The 21,716-nt window shown below is 41.5% G+C and overlaps 1 protein-coding gene across 9 annotated transcripts in view; it reads left to right on the forward strand.

Annotated features, from left to right (window-relative positions):
- LOC110486025 (kinesin-like protein KIF16B) overlaps positions 1 to 13,899 on the forward strand; it is a 27,765-nt gene extending 13,866 nt beyond the window's left edge. For 2 of the 9 annotated variants that reach the window (XM_021557321.2, XM_036940677.1), the window contains 8 exons: positions 338 to 370; positions 734 to 787; positions 1,054 to 2,418; positions 3,613 to 3,771; positions 5,463 to 5,568; positions 5,659 to 5,706; positions 6,204 to 6,254; positions 6,923 to 10,228. In XM_021557321.2, the coding sequence (XP_021412996.2) occupies positions 338 to 370; positions 734 to 787; positions 1,054 to 2,418; positions 3,613 to 3,771; positions 5,463 to 5,568; positions 5,659 to 5,706; positions 6,204 to 6,254; positions 6,923 to 9,025 (3,919 nt within the window). In that variant the 3' untranslated portion in view covers positions 9,026 to 10,228. The other 7 variants (XM_021557324.2, XM_021557325.2, XM_021557327.2 and 4 more) reach the window with 7 other exon arrangements.
- Positions 13,900 to 21,716: the final 7,817 nt, after the last annotated feature.

The following is a 21,716-nucleotide window of genomic DNA, read 5'->3' on the forward strand; positions in this document are numbered from 1 at the left end:
ATTTAGACCTAAACCTGATTTTTTTTATTTTTTATTTTTTAATTATTTAAAAAAAAATTTTTTACAAAACAAAACCTAATATCACCAACTAGGTATCTACTAGGTAGATATGCACGCACAGACAACCCCCCCCCCCCCCCCCCCCCCCCCCCCCCGATTATTAATAGGTCCAGAGCAACCATGGATATTCTGAGGAATACACAGCCCGTATTTAGTGAACGTTGGTAATGGTTATGGCTGTGTTGTTTTAACTCTCTTTGTGTGATTATTGCTCTTCATTGAGTCTCTAATTTTATAAGTACAGTAACTAATGCATCTCTGACCCCTCCCTCGGCAGTCTCTTCACTGAAAAGGGGCCTATCTATCTCAGGTAGACCCAACCAGAGTGTTCAATGTTCACTGCTTTGTTTTAACAGTGCTTGTGAAACATCATTTTCACTTTGTCCCGCCACCACCATGTTTGAACATAAGCCGTCATCGTCTCGTCTTGGTTTTTATTATGATTTTGCACGTCGCCTCGCTTGCTTCAATCACTGTTTTCGCACAAAATGATGACATCAAGCTTTGACATCCATTGCCTTGTATGAAGCTCTTCAGTCATTCCATGTGCCAATTGCAGCCTTCATTTCTGTTATCGTGCTGTCTCGTTGAGTAATACTGGTGTGTGTGTGTGTGTCCAGTCTCAGTGTCATTGTTATTAAGCCAGCTAAATGATAATGGTGTACTTGCCTAGGTTGGAATTTGAGAGACAGCAACGGGAAGAGCTGGAGAAGCTGGAACACAAAAGGTGCGAGGGGAGACGCACACAAACATGCTCATATTTTGACTACATAAGGCCAATAATGCTTACTCACTAGTCACCTGTAATGCACCACGTTGTAGGAATGGTGTGCTTCAAAAGCAAATATGCTGACCTCACATGATTATTGTAGACTCTTATTGTTAATACCAATCGTTCAAAAAAATGCCTTGTTTACTATGCATGTGTTTGGCGAATGACCATAGCGTATTGCATAGTGTTTCATGATTTGTTTGTATTTGCTTGGGTTGCAGGAGGCTTATTAAGGAGATGGAAGACAGGCAGAAGTGTGAGAAGGCGGAGCTGGAGCGCCTGCAACAGGAGGTGGAGTCCCAGCGCAAGGAGTCGGAGCAGGTGCAGCAGCGCATCCGCCGCCAGGAGGAGACCCTCCGCTGCCGCAGCCAGGACATCGAGAGCCGCCTGCGCGACCTCCTGGCGGAGAAGCAGCGCTTTGAGGAGGAGCGCCACCGCGAGACCAAGGAGCTGGAGCTACACAGGCGCCAGCGGCGAAAGCAGCAGGAGGAGCGCGAGGATGAGAAGACGCAGGACGAGGAGGCGCGACACCATAGCGAGGCGGCAGAGCGTGCCGAGCAGGCGGAGATCTTCCGCGAGCTGGAGCGGCTGAAGCGGGAGCACGAGGAGCAGGCGGTGCGGCTGGAGGCAGAGAGGCGGAGGCTGGAGGAGCGCGAGATGGAGCAGCTAGGCCTGGTGGGGCGCCTAGAAGAGCAGCTGAGGGAGCGCCACGAAGCGGCGGCTGCCCGGCTGACCCGCGAGGACACCCGGCGCCTGGAAGAGGGGCGACGTGCCTTGGCCGAGATCCGCTCCGCCCTGCTCCGCGCCAAGGAGGCCAGCGGGCGCTCTGACTGCGACGGAATGGGCGAGGAGGCCGGGCGCGCTGCCCAGGTCCGTTACACGGACTTCAAGGCAGCGCAGGTGGAGGAGCTGGGTCAGTTGGAGGAGGGTCTCCGGCTGCAGAAGGAGTGCCTGGAGAAGGAGGTGGCGTCAGAGCGCGCAGCCCTGGCCGTCCTGGTCCACGCCCACAAGGAGCGGCAGCGACAGCTGCAAGAGACCCAGGAGAAGGGGGCACAGGACTCCTCAGAACTCTCCCAGGAGGAGCAGCGGATGCAACAGGCTGAGCAGTGCCTCCTCTTCAAGGACCGCCGGCTAGCCAGCCTAACCGACAGCCTCCTGCCAGCGGTGGCTGAGGAAAGGCAGAGGGCTGAGGAGCTGCTGAAACTCGGAAGCTCCTCTGGCGCTGGCAGCATTTCGAACATCTCCCTGGGACTAGACAACACCCTGTACCAGGTGGAAAAGGAACTTGAGGAGAAGGAGGAGCGCCTTACCTCACACTGCGCCAGCGCCGAGCAGCTTCAGCAGCTGCAGGAGACGTACGAGTTCACGGCCAATGTGGCACGCCAGGAGAAAAAAGTGCGGCGCAAGGAAAAGGAGATCCTGGAGTCACGGGAGAAGCAGCAGCGTGAGTCCCTGGAGCAGGCAGTGGCGCGCCTGGAGAGAAGGCACTCGGCGCTGAGGCGCAGTGTCTCACAGGACCCAGAGAGTGTGGAATCCAGGCACAAGGCCTGGGGTTCTGGGCCCGCGCGGGAACTCGACCAAGAGAGGTGCGCACGCTTGTTATTCACTGTCACTACAGATACATCTGTAGAATCAATGAATAGTACAACATTTGTCCTCTAGTGGAAGGTGTGCAGTAGACCCATTGCTATCCACATAATAATAGAAAATGTAGATAAGCTGATGTCAGAAAGTTTCAAGAGATGATGGATGATGAGGGATGGTAAATGAGTGTTGTCGATGAGTGATGATGGTATTACCACATTGGTCAATCCCTCCTGTCTAAAATGGTGTTCCTCAATTGGTAATATGATTATGGACATGATAAATAAGTAACTCTGCCTTTTTATAATTATATTGTACTATCAAAACCGGATGTACAGTGGGGCAAAAAGGTATTTAGTCAGCCACCAATTGTGCAAGTTCTCCCACTTAAAAAGATGAGACAGGCCATCAATTTTCATCATTCAACTATGACAGACAAAATGAGAGAAAAAAATCCAGAAAATCAACTTGTAGGATTTTTTATGAATTTATTTGCAAATGATGGTGGAAAATAAGTATTTGGTCACCTACAAACAAGCAAGATTTCTGGCTCTCACAGACCTGTAACTTCTTCTTTAAGAGGCTCCTCTGTCCTCCGCTCGTTACCTGTATTAATGGCACCTGTTTGAACTTGTTATCAGTATAAAAGACACCTGTCCACAACCTCAAACAGTCACACTCCAAACTCCACTATGGCCAAGACCAAAGAGCTGTCAAAGGACACCAGAAACAAAATTGTAGACCTGCACCAGGCTGGGAAGACTGAATCTGCAATAGGTAAGCAGCTTGGTTTGAAGACATCAACTGTGGGAGCAATTATTAGGAAATGGAAGACATACAAGACCACTGATAATCTCCCTGGATCTGGGGCTCATTTTGTCTGTCATAGTTGAAGTGTACCTATGATGAAAATTACAGGCCTCTCTCATCTTTTTAAGTGGGAGAACTTGCACAATTGGTGGCTGACTAAATACTTTTTTGCCCCACTGTAAATTGGGAGTCCTACAGGGCGGCGCACAATCGGCCCAGCGTCGTCTGGTTTTGGCCAGTGTAGGCCGTCATTGTAAATAAGAATTTGTTCTTAACTGACTTGCCTAGTTAAATAAAAAAAAGTAGTTTTGCGGAATGAGCGTATTTAGCATGACTCTGTGGGTCGATAGACACATGACGACTCCATCTTCTCTCCACGTCCTCAGGGTGGACCGGGAGATCCAGAAGCTGAAGCAGAGGATCAGTAAACCTGAGGGAAGTGGAAGGAGTCACACTGGGAGCGGAGATGAAAAGACCAGTCTCGGCACCCCCCCTGTCAGCCCAATCCAGAGCCTACCCCCAGTGCTGCCGATCACCGATGACGGGTACAGTGCCTTCAGAAAGTTTTCAAACCCCTTGACTTTTTCCACATTTTGTTGTTTTCACAGCCTGAATTTCAAATGGATTAAATTGAGATTTTTTAATGCCACTGGCCAACACACAATACCACGTGGAATTTGTTTTTAGAAATGTTTACAAAAAAACAAAACAATTAAAAGCTGAAATGTCTTGAGTCAAGAAGTATTCAACCCCTTTGTTATGGCAAGCCTAAATGAGTTCAGGAGTAAGAATTTGCTTAACATGTCATATATGTTTGCATGCACACGCTGTGAGCAATAATAGTGATTTAACAGGATTTTTAAAGGACTACCTCATCTCTGTGCCCATACAGTTATCTATGTGGTCCCTCAAGCGGACAGTGAATTTCAAATAGCTTCAACCACAAAGACCAGGGAAGTTTTCCAATGCCTTGCAAAGAAGGGCACCTATTAGTAGATAAAAAAAATAAAAAGCACACTTTGAATATCCCTTTGAGCATGGTGAAGTTATTAATTACACATTGGATGGTGAATCAATACACCCAGTCACTACAAATATACAGGCGTCCTTCCTAACTCAGTTGCCGGAAAGGAAGGAAACCACTCAGGGATTTCACCATGAGGCCAGTGGTGACTTTAAAACAGGGTTTAATGGCTGTGTTAAGAGAGAACTGAGAATGAATCAATAACATTGTAGTTACTCCACAACTAACTTAATTGACAGAGTCAAAAGACAGAAGCCTGTACAGAATAAACAATATTCCAAAACAAGCATCCTGTTTGCAATAAGGCAGTAAAGTAATACTGTAAAAAATTGCGGCAAAGCAATTCACTTTTTGTCCTGAATACAAAGTGTCACAATGTTTGGGGCAAGTCCAATACAACACATTACTGAGTTCACTCTCCATATTTTCAAGCATAGTAGGGGCCGCATCATGTTATGGGTGTGCTTGTAATCGTTAAGGACTGGTGAGTTTTTCCAGGATAAAAAAAAAAAAGAAACGAAATTGAGCTAAGCGCAGGCAAAATCTCCTAGAGAAACTTGGTACAGTCTGCTTTCCACCAGACACTGGGAGATGAATTCACCTTTCAACAGGACAATAAAGGCCAGATCTACACTGGAGTTGCTTACAAAGAAGACAGTGAATGTCCCTGAGTGGTCGAGTTACAGTTTTGACTTAAATCTGTGGCAAGACCTGAAAAATAGTTGCCAGCAATGATCAACAACCAATGTGACAGAGCTTGAAGAATTTTGAAAAGAATAATGGGAAAATGTGTGGAAAGCTCTTAGAGATTTACCCAGAAAGACTCACCGCTGTAATCAGGATTCTAGCATTTATTGGATACCTATCTAATCATGTGGGTTTCAATTATTATTATTTTTTTTTTACAAATGTTAGAACATTTCTTCCACTTTGACATTTTGTGTAGATCGTTGGCAAATCAATTTTAATCTGACTTTGTAACACAACAAAATGTGGAGAAAGTAAATGTGTGTGAATACTTTCTGAAGGCACTGTATGTGTCATCCTATGTAATATTCACATTGAGCCAGAAACAGCACAGGCAAATGTGTTGTAGGTGGAGGAGAATGACGAAATGTAGATCATAATAAAGATGCATTATTTTTGGACAGTAGGGTTGACCTGACCATTGCCGATGTTGAGTATCTAATAAGTTTCCTTATCCGTTGGCAGGATAAATGCATACATTGAGGAGGAGGTTAAGAGAAGGTTACAGAAGCTGAACCTCTTCAATGGTGACAAAAGCATTGAGCTCTCGCTTTCATCTGAATCTCTGCAGGTAAGCATCAGCGATACCTTGTTTTGTTTGCCTGGCAATATTAAGATTGCTATAAAAATAGAAATTATATGAAGTTCTTCAATCCTACAGGAGGACAAAGAAGTTAATGAATCTAGCTCTGTTAGATTAACAGATGAGGTAAGCCCAGGTCCTCGACACAGGGTATACAGAATGGACTATAATCTGCATGCATTTCTGATAATTCTCTATTGAGGTTACATGGACCAATCAAGTGGGGTCTTTTCCCAACCTTTCTAAAAAAAAATTGTATGTGGATGATGTTTTGCCTGGTTTGCTTTTCTTTTCCCCAATATGAGAGGAACTCTTGCTTGCCATTTACCACAGCATATGCATTTACAGTCCATTTACCACAGCATATGCATTTACAGTCCATTTACCACAGCATATGCAGTTGTCCATTTACCACAGCATATGCAGTTGTCCATTTACCACAGCATATGCATTTACAGTCCATTTACCACAGCATATGCATTTACAGTCCATTTACCACAGCATATGCAGTTGTCCATTTACCACAGCATATGCAGTTTTGGTTTGAAATGAATTTGACATTGCGATGTATCTTTTTATGAATTGTTAGTCATTGCTTAGAAGTGTGGTCTTATTCATTACAGGATGATGACAAGCTGCAAAACCTTGTCAACCCTAGGAAATTGAAATATGAGGTAAGGCTTGAGTTTTTTTTTCTGTTGGTGATGAAGAAACCAACCAGACATTTTTAAACAATAATTTAACTTGACTGGAAATCATTCTGAATCTTCACTAACCACCACACCAACTATGGAAAAAAATGCATGCCGTTTATATAAAAGGCGCTTTAGGGAACATCCTGCTTTACATGAATCCCAACTTTGTATCTGATAAACATAGAAGATTCCTAAACCAAGAACATAAGACCTTTTTATAAAGAAATTGCAAAAACATAAGAATATAAAAGAAGCAGGAAATTGGATAAAATACTCAATTGGCTAAAGGAAACCAGTCACTGACAGAGGAGGTCGACATAAGTGTAGAACAGGATCATTAGAAATGTCCAACCAAACAGGGTTGATATCTGGTTTTGTAAGCAAAAAGGAAAGGTCAATATTGCATGGCAGTCTGGGATGTGTAATTTTGTATTCATGCTGCATAACAATCATCAGTCTCTTTAATTGCCTTTTTAAATTGTAATCTTGCTCATCTGGATTTTAGTTCAATCACAACTGGATTTTTACACTTGGTGGAGGAAGATCTTAATTTACTGGGGTGAGAAGGAATACATGAAAGACTATAATTCAGAGCTGTGATCTCTGGTTTGAAGTTATAGTCATGGAATCCCCCCTTGTCCACACAGAAAGACTCCATGCCCTTGCTGTGGCGTAGCTTCCTGTGTGTCCCAGAACGTGAGACGAGCACTCACCTGGAAGGGGCTACAACAAGTTCAGAAGAAGAAGGCGGCAAAGACCGCTCTGAATTAGATAAAATTAGCAATCCAGAAAGGGAAACCAAAGTCTTGGCAGAAAATGATAGAATGCCTTATAAAGAGGGTGACAAAGCAAAATGGGGGCAGGTGGAAGTGAAGGGGAAGGTTGACCAAGCTGACTTCGAGAAGAGTAGCTGTGATTTTAAAACCAAGGACTGTGGATTTAGGTCTATAAACACCATAGTCTGCGAGGAAGGAAATAACAGCCAATGTAGGCCAGATGAGGAAGAAACCAATTTTAGTTGCTACATTGTTGATGACGAGACGAAAAGTCTATCTTATTATCAGTCCAGAGAAACCAGAACAGAAAACCCACTGTTGCTCTCACAGTTTGACTCTCTAGAAGGAACTAAGGACCAAGTTCAGAACACAAGCAAGACAAGTAACGACACTGCAACCGTGATAAATTCTGAATTCCCCATACTGAGACGACGTTCAAAGAGACAAATCACCATCGAGGGCTACTTTGGTCTCAACAAGATCCCTGAAGAGTCTGTAAATGGGCAGGTGCAAAGGAATCTGAGAACTTCAGAACCGGATCTATTAACCAACGAACTGGGAGCCAAACAGAATTACTTCCTTGGATACTTGGCAGGCAAGCTGTCTGGAGTTTACAATGACGCTGGACGATATCTGCAGAGTACACGGGATATCATTCGGCAGGTTCGAGCAGGAGAGACTTCAGCATTGACTAGTACATTCTCTCAGTGCATGACCATAGTTACAAAAGATATTCCACTTGCTCAGAAAAAGCAGCTTGAACCTTCAATGAAACCTGACTCGAGGCAGAATAAAGTTCATTTTGCCAATTTGACAGGCAATTGCCTTTTCAATGTACCTGAGAAAGGTAATGTGACTCCAATTACAGACATTTCATTATGGCCTAAAGGCGCTATGACTACATACAAAGACGGGGAGCCTGTAATTTATTGTCAGACGCTCGTGCAGTTTCCCATATGCCTTTCTGAATTACAGTCTCTTCCGCTTCAGAAGATGCTCTATCGTTTGTACTGTGTTACGCCCAAAATCGCTGCCATTTCCCACCACCTTTTGGGTATCTACTGGCTAAGCGTTGCCAATTGCAAACAGCCTACACCACAACCAAGTTGCTTACTGTTATCTGAAACTGACCTCTATGCAGTCTCCGCTGGTACTGGTTTAGGTAACAACCAACCTTTGGCAGTTTTTCAGCACTTCAGTCTCTTGCACATCAAAGAGATCCAAGTGAGCTTTGCCGGGCAGCATTTACGACTCCTGGGCTCCACTAAAGACACCATCTTGGTCATCTTCACCCACAGCAAAGAGCTTACCCAGGCGTTATGCTGTACCCTGCTGAAGATCCTTGCCCCAGCAGAGGTTCAGGAAGGCCCAGGAGCCCACCCCTTGCTTTGTGGAGACCTCTCGCGCCTCTCTCTGGACTGGAGGTCCCACGTTCCAGACCTCCTGCTGGATAGTGGCCTCTGTGTTACCTCACGCTTTAAGAGGATCATGGCTGATCTGCTCTACATCCTGCACGGCAACATGGAAGGACCCAACAAGCCCTCCTTGGCTAACATACACCTTCTTCTCTACACTTCCATCAAGGTGGAAAACTATTCCACCTCGCGCCAAGTTGTCCTTTGTCAGTTCTTCCTCACCGACAATCACATAGGCCTGGTGCAAGAGGATGCTGTGTTCCACCCGGAACCTCGAGGCTCAACTTTGGTTCCCATCCAGCCCCAGTTTCAGGGAGTAGAACTGCGCAGACGCTCAGACATCCGATGTGTGCTTGTGAGACACAGCGATAGATGTATGGTGCTTGACATCGTATTCTCCGTGACTCACAAAGAGCAGATTGAGACCAAAAGAAAAACCAGGAAAGGCTTAGGCATTGTCCCTCTACCTTCTGATTGCAGGCCCCCAGCTGATTCCTGGAAATTAACTTTCAGCTCTACCTCGGATGCAGCAATCCTAATGAATCACCTGTCAACCTGATTTGAGGCTGTGCTTACAGGTCATAAAAGGATGTAATGCTAATAGGTAATACATGGAAAGGAGTTTAACGGCCACTGCAAGCCTGAAGCGTAATGACTGTGCCGTCCCGCTGAACTCCTCTTGTTTTCTTTCAGTATTGCACTTGAGCAAGAAAGCCATGGTGAGTTGGCTAGCTAGCTACATTCGGTATTGTCAGCCAACTGCATTTCTGAGTATAGTATTCAGATAGCTAGTCTGATAACATTAGGGTTTGCATACTACAAGAGTTGAGCAACATTGTAGTAAAGATTTCACTTGTAAATCTTTTTTTGTTTGAGCATGACGGTACCGTCCTACCACTTCCAATGCGTATTTAAGTTTAAATGATTTGTTTGATTAGTATGATTAGAAAATCATATTCCCAAAAAACATTATTCTTGTAACATGGCCTTTTGTAATTGTTAATGCATGTCCATAATGTCAGTAAACATTTTATTGAAACTTCTACAGGATCCTCATGAATATTGTGTTATAAGAAAATACATGTCCATATTATAAATATAGATCAAATACTAAAATCTAAAGGTCTAACTCCAATGGCTGCTATTGATTTAAAAGTATTTTATAGTATATTTTAATGCTTCTCTTCTTAACATACTGCCATTGTGGTACACCTTAATCAAATCCTAGTCAACCCTTAATTGTCACTTTTAAGAACAATTTTACTCACAAACCTAAGTGTTTTGTATTGGTGTAGTTAATTAATTGGATATTTCATAGATTTTCTTTCCTACTACAGGGAATAGAGTGACCTTTTGTTTAGTCAGCTTAGCTCTCCCTCTCTGTTCTTACATGAATGCTCACATCAATCATTTATGGCTGGTAGAATGTGTTTTCTTCAATATGTTTGTATACTTTTATGCATATTCATCAAATGGTAATGTGCAATATGATTTTGAGGAATATGTATGAATAGTAATATGAAGAATGTCTGAAGTATAATATGACTTGACTATGATCACTGCAATAATGTTAATAAAAGATGGTTAATTGTTTTAACAAAAAAATAAAGATAGGCTTACACAGAACACTTTGTGTTGCCTGGTTGTATCTAGCTGTTCTGTTTCGTACCTATTCACTGTTGTCATATAAATAAGACTACACCTTCCTGTCCATGTTTCTCTCTCTCTCTCTCCCGTTTTCCTTTCATTCCACCCATGTCTTTCCCAGCATCGATTTGTCTCTGTCCCTCTTGGGACCAACTCCGACTGCCTAAAGGACCCTGTTAAAATTAGCATTCCTCGCTATGTTCTCAGAGGGCAAGGGAAAGATGAGCACTTTGAGTTTGAAGTCAAGGTAAGCTTCTCTTGTTAAGTTTCTCTCAAGATCCAGCATCATCGCTTTGCTGCCTCTGGTCTTGAATACATGTCTGACAGGTCCATATCCCTTCTCCATTGTTGAGTTAGTTGTATCAGTCTTGTACTCAGTATTTCCCTCTGTCTCTTTAGATCACTGTAATGGATGAAACGTGGACAGTCTTCAGGAGATACAGCCGCTTTCGGGAAATGCACAAAACTCTCAAGATGAAATTCCCCGAGGTAAAATACTTTTGAACTAGGAATTACCACATACTACACATCCTCTCCTATTGTACCAATTATATTACTATTATCTACAATCTTAATGACCTCCTTCCATACCAGCTTGCAGCTTTAGAATTCCCTCCCAAAAAACTCTTTGGAAACCGAGATGAGCGAATGGTTGCTGAGCGGCAGAGTCACTTGGAGGTGGGTGCTGGCATTGACACATACTATTGCGTTTCTTAACAGTAGTATAATTTCAGTTGTAATGATTGGACAGGGTTATCGAAGTCTTGTCTGTGACAAAAGTCTGAAGGTTTGTCATTCTCATCCGTCAGTTCAGAGACCTATTTGTTCCTTGTCATACATGTAACGCAGTAGTCGCCAAACTGTCGATCGCAAAGGCGTTCCTAGTCGATCACCAAACATTTCTGTAGAAAAGCCAATGATAAAGACTTTACGCTCCAATTTTTTTTGTATTAGTCTTGCACTGTTTGTTGGTGGTCGGTGCACTTGATTCAGAAGCCCTGTGTGCCGGGTAGGCAAAGTGTTCCCATTTTGAACCATTTAATTTGTCTGAAGGGACATACTCTGCCTACCCTGCAGACCCAGAGAGCTAAATCAAGTGTGCCTACTGCGCTGGCCAATCGGATAGCTCAAATCACTGTGCCTGCAGTTTCAACGACCCCAAAGCAAAGTTTGATATTAGCGAGCAGGGAACTTGAGAGGGCAGACCCTCTGCTGCTCTCTCCCTCCGCTGAGACTGACCATCAGATGCAGGTACCATCAGTATAGCAAAATACAAAAGTTAATTAGTTGCAAATTATTAAATTCATACTCAGCTGTGCCCTTGCAAGTGATACAACAACTGATCTATTTTGTTATCAAAGCTCAAGTTTTGAAATATAATATAGTCTGAGAAGGCCAAGCATAGCCAATATGTTGTGATAATGTATTAGTGCACAAACCTCATTCCTACAGAACTGTTTTTATTAGGTTAATGTTGCATGTGCTTACATTTTTTGCTCAATTTTTTTGCTCCTCCAGAAATATCTGAAAAACTTCTTCAGGGTTATGATGTCGCCCTCCTCGGGCTCTCCACTCCGCACTGATTCAGACTCTGAGGGTGGTCTGCAGCTGTCCAAGCACGCCATCTGTGACTTCTCCCCGTTCTTTAAGAAGGGCGTCTTTGACTACAGCAGCCATGGAACTGGTTGAAAACATTTTGGATGAGGACGGGTTGGAGCTAGTCTGGCCCTGGATATTTTTCTGCTGTTTTGCCATTTCCTACAGTCATTGTCATGCATTGACCATTGGAGTTGACAAGACAGCGCCAGCAGATCTGTGACCAGGCTACGATGGAGCAGCTTTAATCCCAAAACCAAAGTGTGTATTGACCTCTGCACAACCAAGTTATCAGGGGCACCAAGGAACAGATATCTAACTTACTACTCACCTTACTACTTTTTCATCTTCTAGCTCTCCTGCTTTCCTACTCACTCTCTTCCCTTCCTACTCACTTTCCTTCCTTTCTTGTTAGGCCAGTGCATTTGGAAATGGTACTTTTTTATGAGGACCAAACGCATGAGAAATAGTCTTATCTTATAAGTCAAGTAAGTAATGTAATGACAACAGGTGTAGAATATTTGCTATTACAGTGACACAAAATGGTTCTTAAGCGGGCCTCGCAGAAAAGCAATGCAACCGCTGCCAATCTAGAAGACATTGCAAAGTCCTGGCATTAGTGACTTGCTAAGTCATCTACTCTGCTCTCTTCCTGTTCACCACAGTTTACTCATAAATAATGTTCTGAAGGGAGGCTTTACAAAAAACAATTTTTTTATGCAGCTATAATTTCGATGGCAACTCTAGTTTCTACCATTTCTGGTGATATGTAATTGAGACTGACATGTGCTGTATCTATGGGAACTGACCATGAAGGAATTACTCTTCACTACCTGTAGTGTTGATAATGGTGGGCTGTTTCTGTATTGTATGGGTCATGGCTTCTCAAACTTGCTTAAAGGGGATGTTCAGTATTTTATGACTTAATGTTAGACGGTTACTCATCCTAAAAGTAGACTAACCCAACCATGGGTTTTATTTCTTCTAGAAATAGAAACCAAAAAACTGAACTTCCCCTTTTAATGTTGATATCATGTCTCATTATTGTACAATGTATCAGTTGAAAATAGTCTGAGGAGAGGCACTTTTGAGTGCAATAACAAGGACTCATGATCACTCCCAATTTTCAGAGAAATGTTGAGTTTAGTCATTTTGGTGAGCTGTCGAAGTAATAGTCTTTGACTTCACCTTTAATGGTAGCTACTACAGTAAAAAAAAAAAAAAGTCAAGCTGATGTCACATATGGCATTTGTGCAGGTTGAATCATAGTATTCAGGATTGTGAGAATAATTATTGAACTAAGTGTGGCACATCTCTCAAGACGTCAACACTTAATTGGGTATGTTTGGGCCTAGGCAGTTGGTGTGCCTACTGGTCCTGAAAGCTGTTACTAACAGTGTTGCTCTCCATGTTTCTGACTGGGTAATAGAGTTACACTTTTGTTGACCACATGTCTTCCAAGTTTCACACTTAATACAATCACGGTTGCGGATTCAACCCTTGACAAAACACTTTCATAACTGGACATACTGTGCTAATACTTGTGTTGTGGATGTCAAACAGTTTACTTGGGGTTAGACTTACTTTGTCTTTGTAAATCTGTAACAAAATATAATTATTTCTGAAATAAGTAATAAGGTGGTACAAATATACTAGTTTCACATTAAATGTAGCATAGTGCAAGATCTTGAATCACTCCCTTTGTAAAGCATATTGTATACATATAATGTATATTTGAATGTTTATGTGCATAGTTTTCTACACGAAGTGCTTGTACACACGCAATGTAAACTATTGACATTGAATGTCATAAAAGGGATTGTATATTATAACTGCTATAACTGATTTCGCTTTCAAAGGCTTTGATATCGTAATGATGTAAGAGGAGGACCAGTTTGCTTTACTGGTGTCCATTTTGAGACTCCAAGTTGAGGGATTGAAAGTCAGTAATATGTAAGTACTGTAGTAAACTTTTTTTTGTTTGTTTTATATAATTTTTTTAGAACTGGAATATAATTAGGATTATATTGATTTTCATAACTGACATTTATGTGTATTTATGTCCTGTAAAAACACTTGGCTATCTGCAAAATAATGTACAGCAAGAAACGGATTAGTTGTACCATTTTATTGAAGTTGTAACTGACACATTTACAAAATCAATACATTTGATAAAACTCCTGCAAAATATTTTGCTGTGGCATTGTGTGTATAACATGGATGCAGCTCATTTAAAAAACAAATAGGGACAGTTTATGACCTCTTGAATATCTTACAGGAGAAATACACTTACTGGTGTAATACACAGCAAGCATATCAAACTATTTCTTTTTTATTTTAAATTTATTTAATTCCCCCTTTATTTTACCAGGTAGGCCAGTTGAGAACAAGTTCTCATTTACAACTGCGACCTGGCCAAGATAAAGCAAAGCAGTGCAACACAAACAACAACAGAGTTACACATTCAATTAACAAACATACAGTCAATAACACAATATAAAAAATATATATATGTGCAAATGAGGTAAGATTAGGGCGCTAAGGCAATAAATAGGCCGTAGTGGCGAAGTAATTACAATTTAGCAGTAAACACTGGAGTGATGGATGTGCAGAAGATGAATGTGCAAGTAGAGATGGGCTATGTGCAGTGATCTGTGAGCTGCTCTGACAGCTGATGCTTAAAGTTGGTGAGGGAGATATGAGTCTACAGCTTCAGTGATTTTTTTGCAATTCATTCCAGTCATTGGCAGCAGAGAACTGGAAGGAAAGGTGGCCAAAGTAGGAAAAGGCTTTGGGGGTGACCAGTGAAATATACTTGCTGGAGTGTGTGCTACGGGTGGGTGCTGCTATGGTGACCAGTGAGCTGAGATAAGGCGGGGCTTTACCTATCAAAGACTTATAGATGACCTGGAGCAAGTGGGTTTGGCGACGAATATGAAGCGAGGGCCAGCCAACGAGAGCATACAGGTCGCAGTGGTGGGTAGTAGATTGGGCTTTGGTGACAAAACGTATGGCACTGTGATAGACTGCATCCAATTTGCTGAGTAGAGTGTTGGAGGCTATTTTGTAAATGACATCGCTGAAGTCAAGGATCGGTATGATTGTCAGTTTTACGAGGGTATGCTTGGCAGCATGAGTGAAGGAGGCTTTGTTGTGAAATAGAAAGACGACTCTAGATTTGATTTTGGATTGAAGATGCTTAATGTGTGTCTGAATGGAGAGTTTACAGTCTAACCAGACACCTAGGTATTTGTAATTGTCCACATATTCTAAGTCAGAACCGTCCAGAGTAGTGGTGCGGGCAGCGATCGGTTGAAGAGCATGCAGTTAGTTTTACTTGCATTTCAGAGCAGTTGGAGGCCACAGAAGGAGAGTTGTATGTCATTGAAGCTCGTTTGGAGGTTAGTTAACACAGTGTCCAAAGAAAGGCCAGATGTATACAGAATGGTGTCATCTGCGTAGAGGTGGATCAGAGAAACACCAGCAGCAAGAGCGACAAGAGTCAGCCCGAGAATTGAACCCTCTGGCACCCCCATAGACTGCCAGAGGTCCGGACAACAGGCCCTCCGATTTGACACACTGAACTCTGTCTGAGAAGTAGTTGGTGAACCAGGCGAGGCAGTCATTTGAGAAACCAAGGCTTTTGAGGCTGGCGATAAGAATGTGGTGATTGACAGAGTTGTAAGCCTTGGCCAGGTCGTTGTAGACAGCTGCACAATACTGTCTTTTATCAATGGCGGTTATGATATCATTTTAGGACCTTGAGCGTGGCTGAGGTGCACCCATGACCAGCTCGGAAACCAGATTGCATCACGGAGAAGGTATGGTGGATTCGAAATGGTCGGTGATCTGTTTGTTAACTTGGCTTTCGAAGACCTTAGAAAGGCAGGGTAGGATAGATAGATATAGGTCTGTGACAGTTTGGGTCTAGAGTGTTTCCCCCTTTGAATAGGGGGATGACCGCAGCAGCTTTCCAATCTTTGGGGATCTCAGACGATACAGAAGAGGTTGAACAGGCTAGTAATAGGGGTTGCAACAATTTCGGCGGATAATTTTAGAAAGCGAGGGTCCAGATTGTCTAGCCCAGCTGATTTTTAGGGGTCCAGATTTTGCAACTCTTTCAGAACATCAGCTATCTGAATTTGGGTGAACTTTTTTGAGTTTGTGCTACAGGATGCACATTTCTGTTTGAAAAGGCTAGCCTTTGCTTTCCTAACTGCCCGTGTATATTGGTTCCTAACTTCCCTGAAAAGTTGCATATTGCGGACGCTATTCGATGCTAATGCACTACGCCACAGGATGTTGTTGTGCTGGTCACTGGCAGTCAGGTCTGGTGTGAACCAAGGGCTATACAGTGCCTTGCGAAAGTATTCGGCCCCCTTGAACTTTGCGACCTTTTGCCACATTTCAGGCTTCAAACATAAAGATATAAAACTATTTTTTTGTGAAGAATCAACAACAAGTGGGACACAATCATGAAGTGGAACGACATTTATTGGATATTTCAAACTTTTTTAACAAATCAAAAACTGAAAAATTGGGCGTGCAAAATTATTCCCATATCATTGCATAATGCAGAAAATGCACGAGTTCAATGGCCTTGCTTTAACAAAGTTAACCATTTTCACTGTAGTGTCCAACAAGTCTTTCAAGCTGTCAGGCATTGCCTTGGCAGCAAGAGCCTGTTGGTGGATGCTGCAGTGTACCCAAGTGGCGTCGGGAGCATGCGAGTTACCACTCCACTATGTCTCCCTGTCATGGCTTTTGCACCATCAGTACAGATACCAACACATCTTGGCCACCAAAGTCCATTTGATGTCACAAAGCTGTCCAGTACTTAAAAAAATATCCTCTCATGTTGTCCTGGTTTGCAGAGGATGTCTTCCTTAATTGACCCCTCCATAAACGTAACAGACATATACCAGGAGCTGTGCCAGGCCCGCCACATCTGACTCATCCAGCTGTAATGTATATAATTCACTGGCTTGTATGCGAAGCAGTAATTGTTTCAAAACATGTCACTGATGCGTTGTGAAACAGTGTTCTTTGATGAAGGCATTGTCTGTATAGTTTTTTGGGTCCTTTTCCCCCAGCATTGTAGCTCACCATATAAGACGCTTCTAGCCCCTTCTTATTAATGGTATCTGTTGTTTTTTTACATGTCTTACTACTCAAAAGTTGTCATTATTATCGCTCAAACTCCTGTGGCTTATTTTTCAAATTGTCATGTTTTGTTTGAAAAATCATGCACGACTTGGTCTGGGCCCGTTATTAAGACCTGGCTTCTGGATTGAGGTTAAAAACAGGCCGGTATACACCTCAGATGACAGGGAGGTGACAGATCCAAACGAACAGTGCTTTTCCCAGTCGGCAGCAGGTCAGTAGCCTTTATTCTCGAATTTGGGAGGGATTGTTTAGGATATTTATTGGTTAAATGTTATAAAGGAGTTGGATTTTATCAATAATAGGTGCTTGAATATTCTGAACAAATACAATGGGTTTCTACCTTGGGTTTTAACCAAAATTGATAGGAAGGAAACAGGTCTGAAATTGACCTGTGGTAAGGTGCACTACCATAAATAAACTAGAGCTTAATAAATCCTGGTTTTGCAAGCCAGAAGGTTATTAAGGAGAGATATAGTACGCATTGGAGAATTAGGACGCTTGTTCCGTACAAATAGGATAGCCATTAATTCAAAAAACATACCTAAATAAAGTTTGAACCTGAGTAGTCTATCTGTATATGGGAAGTAGTCTGACTATCAAGAAGTAGCAGATAAAAAAAAAAAAATATATATATATATATATAAATAAAAAACAGGTGAGGATAAATTAGGCTTGGTGAGAAGGCAGGGTAATTCTAGGCGAACAGAATAATTGAACCTGTACGATGCTGAAAGAAATGAATATCCAAAAGGATAGGTTAACTTCGTCTAGAGTAGTGAGATATGAGATATTAACGTTGAAAGTCCCAAGGAGAATATCCTACGGGTGAAATGTAATGTCCGATCAAAAGTCATCTATAGAAAGTCATCTATAGACGTGGTTCACAGGAAGGAAAATACATATTGATAATCTTTAAAGAGACGCACACAGTCAGACAGAAAAGGAATAAAGTAATTAAGTAACGGTAAATTGCAAATTCGTAGAAAGACACGCACATAGAATTTAAAATTAAATATAGTAAGGCATAGATAAGTGATTAAATACCATAGCTACTAGTAACGGTAAGGATTAAGAATGGGTGGAAATTCCTCAAAAGAAGCGCCGGAACTAACGGGAGACGAGCGTTATATGGAACAGAGAGACAAGAGAAACATTGATTTCGGTCTAAGATGGAGAAAGAAATACGATTTTGATGGCCGTCTAAATGTAGAAAAGCTGGAATCACTTATAAAACAGATACATAAGGAATGTGGAAATAATGTTAAAAAGCAGAATAAACGGGTTATACACAGCCGGAGTTTGGCTTTCGGAAGCAAAAAAGAGAGTTGGAGGCGCAGAAAGAAAATGTTAAATCTAACAAGAGTCAAGAGGCGCTGCCCTCCGCTCCCGCAGATGAAAAAGTTAACCAATTGGGTGGACGTGAGGGTAACAAACTGTATCCTTCTCAATTATACCAAGAATACAGAGGTAATCCAGTCGACGAAATAGTGGTTGTAAGAATACGGCTGCAGGAGCTACCTGTGAAATTACCACCCATGTATGTGGGTCCCGCTGAAGCCGAGGGAGGTATAATGGAGTTAGAAAAAGGAATAAAGTCGAGAAGTGGATAAGGTGAGTCACAATGAAAACATTTTCTATTTTTCTTTTAACGAAATTTGACATTTCGCCCGGGAGTGTAACACTCCCTGTAAACGTCACCACCAATATTGTAATTTAACCGAGGGGAAGGTCAGAGGCGACAATCGGGTAAAAAAAGGAAGGGTCAGATACAAAGAGAGCGAGATTAAGGAGAATCCTAATTGAGGGAAAACTTTGGGTCGTTAAATTAGGGCTATTTTCTGTTGTCCAGAGGCCGGAGTTAGAAATTTAAACAGAGAAAATGGGTTGTGGCATTTAGAGGGAAAATGCGTGCATTATAGCTTAGAGTTACTTTTCAAAAGTGGCTAAAAGTTCCAAATACATTAAAAAAAAAAAAAAAGGAGAAATATCGTAAAGATAGTCTGAAAAGATGCTACAGCTAGCAACGGAATTGCTAGGCATTCAATGGGGCTATATAGTGCAACGCTTTGGACTATAAAATAGGTAAGAATAGTTTAATCGTAAAAAGTTGATTGTTTTCCCGAGTATTGATTTTTGGTTAGGTAACGCCAGTGAATTCGAACAATAAGTTAACGTATTCTAAAAATACTATCTGTTTTTCATTACGGGGAGCAAGTTAATGTCTTATCTTAAAGGGACAGTGCACGTTTATCACAGTGGTTTGAGTGTATGGCAGTGTATAAAATATTTTGGGACGACAATTTGAAGATAGACTGAATGAGTTACATGAAACATCGAGAGATTTGAAACAAATGATGTGAAGGGATTATCAGAATTATTAGGTTTCGTTGTTGTAGTAAAAGTTTGGGTTAAGGGGATTTCCCTGTTCCCAGAGACAAGGTATTTTAAAGGGGTACACTCACATATGGATTATTATGAGTTTTAATTAGACAAGTGAATAACGTATTGGGAATAGTCAAAGACGAGACAGTTATTTAAATCAAAATTAATTCTAAAAAATAACCAAGAGACAATTACGATTTATGCCTATCGAAATGTTTTATAAAATTAGCGAATTTAGAGATATTGGTTTTGAACAGATGTGATAAATTAGGTTTGGTTTGTCGAACCCTGTTGTTGCAAACAACCAACAATTATTTACAATTCATTGAAAGTCGTTACGGATTGGGCCGAGGTTGAGCGCTTGTTGATGACGTCACTCGCAAAGCACTTTTGGTCGACACGGAAATTATGTTGTGACTGGGGGGGTAACGGAGAAAATTGTTTGTCTTTTAGAAGGAAAATGTGTGCATTATTGTTTTGAGTCACTTTTCAGAAGTTGATAAAAATTACAAAATACATTTTTAAAAGTAATTTGAGTCTCGCCAGGATAGTCAGGAAAGATGCTAAAAACTAGCAGCTGATACGCTAGGTGGGCATCATAGATTTATGGCGTTTATTTGGACTGTATTAGGCTATGAGAAAGGGAGACTGGATGTCTGTATCGTAAAACATAGTGATAATGGATTCTGATGGTTGTCGATTCCGGGTTTGATTGTTTATGTAACACCAGTGAATTTGAGCACTGTTTCCATTGTGTGGAACCATGTTAGGGTTCTTTAATATGTCTAATGTTGAAAAGCAACCTCTATAGAAAAACATAATTGCATATGTTTCGGGAAATTAGCTAGTTTGAATTTGGTTATTTGAGCTTTTCCCCTGATACGTAGACATCTGTAACAGGGGCAAGTTGTTTATTTCTTGAGGATAAAGGGTTCTTTAATATGTCTAATGTAGTATGGAACATGACCATAAAAGGGTGGTATGACCTATTGACCTTATCATGGCTATCTTTTGGGGTCTGATCAGCCCCGGGGGAGAGCCATTTGTATAATGAATTGTGGTCAGTTGGGTTACTAATTTTAAGGTAAATTAGTTATAATGGAGTTTTAGTTTGGGGTTTAGAATTATTGTTTGAATCACTGAAGAGAAAGTGTTTCAGGATTCTGATTTACAATATTAGCTGTGAAGTTTTTGAATTGGCTATTATGGATTTGATTACAACAGAAAATAGTTATATTTATTTATATTTATTGAGAATAAATAGGGGTGATAAATTACTGTAGATAAGGTATTCCACACTATGCAACATATATTAAATTCATGTTATTGTCAGATAGAATACTGAGGATCCCTGAAGGAAAGAGCTTGTAAAGTGTAGGAAGGATTTCGATATGGTTAGCATTTGTTTAGGCTCTGGTTAACTATTAGGTTTTTTAAACATTATTACATTTAACAGGAATATAGGACATCTGTGGTGATTTAGGATTATTGTAAGGATTAAGATAGATTGATTAAGGAAATGTAAGGACTTTAGAGATGGCCACTTATAGACATGTTTTTTTTCTAAAATCAATGATTTTAGATAGTCAAACAGTGAGACGCTTAGTGGCATTTTGAGAGATAGGAGAGAAAGGAATTACTGTTTAAATCGGTAAATATATATATTTAAGAACATATATAAATAGCACAGATACTTCTTAAACCAGATAAGACACTTGACAGAGAATTGATACAGGATTGAGATGAATGGATGCCCAAGGAAGAATTGGACATACATGATAATGTCAGAAAATAAGGATAAGTTTACTAATCCTACCTAAGTCATTATTTAGGGTATATAAGGTTGTTACCTGGGCAGAGCCAGGTATCAAAAGGGGGGTGGGTAAGTTAGTGGCCTATTGGATAAAAAAAATGTTTAGCTAAGAAATAGGCATAGAAGTTAAAGATATAATCAGATAAAACATATGAGAAACTGTTTGTTAACCAAGCCTGTATGTCCAGGATTTTATGCATTACAGGTGAACTACAGGTGAAGTCACTCAATCCAGTCCCCGAGACTTGTTGGGGGGACCATACCAAGGACTCCTGGTGACAGCTAGCTGAAAGAGCTACCCGGATTCATATCGCACGGCGGGAGGGTAAGACACACTGACACTGTCGAACAATAAACAGTGTTCGAGAGGAGAACTGGAATTAACAGAATTCCGGGGGCCATCTCTCGAATGAAGTAATCCTCCCTGTCCTATCACCCCTGTTTTTGTTCATAGAAGTGAAGGTGTGTCTGGCTCTTGCTAGTGATGTGTTCTCGGGGAGAGGGTGGGGCTTCACATGGAAGCTGTTCGTCTGAGCTGTCTTATCGTGGGTGACATATTCCTGATACAGCACGTCCTACTTGAGTATGCGGAGAGTGGTAAGTGGTGAGTTCAAAGCAAGAAATCAGATCCTAGCAGGATTAGAGT

The sequence above is a fragment of the Oncorhynchus mykiss genome, chromosome 13 (genome assembly GCF_013265735.2).
Source record: "Oncorhynchus mykiss isolate Arlee chromosome 13, USDA_OmykA_1.1, whole genome shotgun sequence".
NCBI classification, from domain to species: Eukaryota; Metazoa; Chordata; class Actinopteri; order Salmoniformes; family Salmonidae; genus Oncorhynchus; species Oncorhynchus mykiss.